General features: G+C 36.4%; 1 protein-coding gene across 1 annotated transcript; it reads left to right on the top strand.

The window, feature by feature from the left end:
- Positions 1–1345: 1345 nt before the first annotated feature.
- LOC130835125 (protein yippee-like 5) lies at positions 1346–2444 on the top strand. The gene has a single exon (XM_057706408.1). It carries the CDS (start codon positions 1368–1370, stop codon positions 1731–1733), a length of 366 nt encoding a protein of 121 aa, XP_057562391.1. The 5' UTR covers positions 1346–1367; the 3' UTR covers positions 1734–2444.
- Positions 2445–3623: the final 1179 nt, after the last annotated feature.

A 3623-nucleotide genomic window follows, 5' to 3' on the forward strand; every position in this document is an offset into this window, starting at 1 on the left:
AAATGTTATGGAAATGCAAAGTATTATTTATACATAAGTTCTAAAAAAAAAATCCCATTTCCTGCCTACTAGTGCTAAGATTGTTTTGTTAATTTTTATATTTTTTGTGAACCACTAAAAGTTATCATTTCTTAAGACTGCAAAATACATCATAAAAAGATGGCACTGTTTCCCTGATTCACTCCTACTCCAAACCCAAGCAACCCAGGCACTATTCATTGAAAGAAAGTTGTAACTTAGGTCCTTCTCTTAGTGCTAATCAGAATTATTTTGACAAGATAATGTACAAAGAACAATAAAATGTAAGGTTGTGTTTTTAACACTAATTTGTGCTCCTGGGGAAGAAAAGAACTTATATTTAAACTGAGCGTCATCTGACTAAATCAAGCAGACTAAAAAGAAATGACTTCTTCATTCTGAGCCATTTTTTGCAGAAAATACATATCACACTGCAGTACAGTATTTGACCAGCTTCAGGTAGTAAGTAGTTTCCATGAACCTTTCTTGGCATCTGTTTGCAGATGCAAAATTAAAGTCTGAAGTCTTGTTGTTATGTAACAAGCTTTTGGATTCTGTGAAAAGTGAGATTTACATTTCACTCAAAAGAGGAGAAAAGGAAAGAGTCAGCTGGATTGGCTTCTTCTAGTCAAATGACTATTTTATTGAAGACCTAAAAATTCTCCCTGCTATTACATTTGAATATCCAGTGAAATGACATTACTTTGGTAGTTCTGAATTGCTTAAATCAAGGAGTCTATTACCTGGTAGAGTTTTGTTTTGTCACCTTTGCCACTTATAGGCTAAGACTGTCAAAAAAGACAACTAGTAACTGCTTATGCATAATTTTGCACTGGGGCCAGAAGAAATTTAAATGATATGCGATAAAAATAAAAGTAAAAAAAAAAAAAAAATCCCCTAATGAAAGTGGCTGGCACAGGTACAGCTGACTGTCAGCTTAAATGATATTAGCACCTTTCTCAGTGTGAAATTTAATTTTCTTTTATATGCTAGCATTGTCTAGTGTCATTTCTTATAAACTGGCTTGTCAGAGTTTGGCAGCCAACATGGTGAGAGGCATGCTGTAGTTAACCAAGGGGAAGAAAAAATATGCTAAATCTCAGCAGCATATAGATACCAGGAGACCTTATTCTCCACTGTCAATAGGTCTAAAGTTAATTAGTGATATAAACTATGTCTGTTTAGTCATGAGAACCCTCCTTTAATTTCCTGAGGCAAAGAAGAAAGTATTTATTGAAATCCATAAAATTAAGAGATAAAGGGGGCTTCATCTCAGCTGGGGAGCAAAGAGCCGCCGACGGCCCCGGATCTCGCAGCCGCTCGGGGTTTTTAGAACTTCAGCTATAAAAATGGGCAGGATTTTCCTTGATCATATCGGTGGTACCCGTCTGTTTTCCTGTGCAAACTGTGATACGATCCTGACCAACTGCTCAGAACTCATCTCCACTCGATTCACTGGCGCCACTGGCAGAGCATTTCTTTTTAACAAGGTAGTTAACCTGCAGTACAGTGAAGTTCAAGACCGGGTCATGCTCACTGGCCGCCACATGGTTCGAGATGTGAGCTGCAAAAACTGCAATAGCAAACTGGGATGGATCTATGAGTTTGCAACTGAAGACAGCCAGCATTATAAGGAAGGCCGTGTGAGCCTAGAACGCGCTCTAGTTCGAGAAAGTGAGGGCTTTGAGGAGCATGTACCATCCGATAACTCTTGAAGAAAAAAGAGATAAATCCATCTTTTCCCAGGTCTTCTTCACTGAAAACAAAAATCTACTTACATACACTGTCACCTTAGCATCAGAGTTGGATACATGAACTGTGGAACAAGAGGTTGTGAGAATCTATGATGGAACCTTTCTTTTTCTTTCTTTCTTTTTTTATTTTCTATTTTCCATCCAACAGCAGTGTGTAGAGAGAATATTATGCAGATGCCGTTAATTTTTTTTCCCCTATGTTTACATCTTGAGGCAGAATAGTCTATCTGCAGCTACATGGTGGGCTATGTGAGGAAAAAAATCTGGGCTATTAGAGTGAAAAAGTGTTTTATGTAAATTTTGAAAGGAAGATGTGTCAAGAGCATGGTTTTTAAATTTATTTGGGCTTCATTTTAAACCTTTTTTTTTTTAAACCCAGTTATTTCACTTGATTTGCTAGCTTCAGAGAAGAGATCCGAATTTGTGACCAGTGCTAAAGGTTCAGTGTTAGTATGGCTTGTGCTGGCCATTGTGCCATATCCTTGTTGGAGATGAACCGTAGCATCAGAGCCCATTCTTCCTTGTCAGTCTTGACCCAAAGATGTCACCATTCCTAGTTATTTGTCACCACATAATTGGTGTTGATTGGAAACTTTTCCTGATATGGGGCGGAACTGCTTGGTTGTCTTTTCCATGTAACTTAAGCATAGTAATATAAATAAAGTAATAGTTGGAAAAAAAAAAAAAACAACAAAAGAGATAAAGGAATGCAAAATATAGCAGGAGCTGTTATATGATTATGCCCATCAGTTTTACCCAAATGTGAGGTGATTAGAATTAGTATACAGCCCTAACATGTTCCATCTTCAAGATGCCAGTCCTTAACCAGCCACTTCCTTACATTCCACCCGAAGATAAACTACATGAAAGGAGGAAATTTTGATGATTTTTTTTTTCACTGCTGAATCTCCAGTAACTAGAATGGTGACTGAATACATATAGCACTTGTTGGATATATGATTGATTGTAGGAATGAATGAATGAACAGCACGGTGTCCGTTGAAATGCTGATTGTGAAGATGTCACCAACTGAGCAAAAGTGAAATACTCAGAAGACTAAGTATCTTTATTAAAAACTTTGTAAATATATTGTAATCCTACCCTCTCTTCTCAATCCCCACTGCCTTTGCTAGAGTTTAATTATTTTCCACCAGGGATCTTACAGTACCTTCATGCAGCTTCACAATTTCATCCTCCATATTGCAATTGAAATTATATTTTTAAATGTGTATGTGACACTGCTTTCCCCCTGCCATGCAGTCCCATTAACAGAAAGATTACAATGAAATTCCTTATCATGGCATAGAATGTTGCAATTGTCTGGCTCGTGCTTAGTTTTCAACTTCATTCTAGCCATGGAGTTATTTCCAAAATATCCAGTGCTCTTTCACATTTTTATACTTTTGCATGAGCTATTCCCTTCCCTAGAAATGTCTGCCCCATATGTCAAATGACTATTATGTTTATCCTTTAAGTTCAAATAATCTCTCCTCTGGGAAATAATTCCTGATAACATTTTCCCCTTCACCTCAAGGAAATTCAACATTTTCCCCTCTCTGGTTCCAAAGCACTTTATATAAGTATTCAACACACTGTCTGTTATATAGTCGAGATGTATTGTAAGCACAATACACTATGAAATACTAGACGGTTTAAAACAGATCGTATTCATCTATCTGTCCCCAGAAATTTATACATAGCACCATATAACTGCTCAAAATTATTTATTGGAATAAATAATAAATTTATGCGGTCATATAAAAATATTTTAAAGTATTTATGATATTACACAAAGCTTCCTAAATACTTCATACATAAAACAATAAAAAGTCCCTATCCACAAAGAATTTA

This window comes from Hippopotamus amphibius, chromosome 13 (assembly GCF_030028045.1).
Source record: "Hippopotamus amphibius kiboko isolate mHipAmp2 chromosome 13, mHipAmp2.hap2, whole genome shotgun sequence".
NCBI classification, from domain to species: Eukaryota; Metazoa; Chordata; class Mammalia; order Artiodactyla; family Hippopotamidae; genus Hippopotamus; species Hippopotamus amphibius.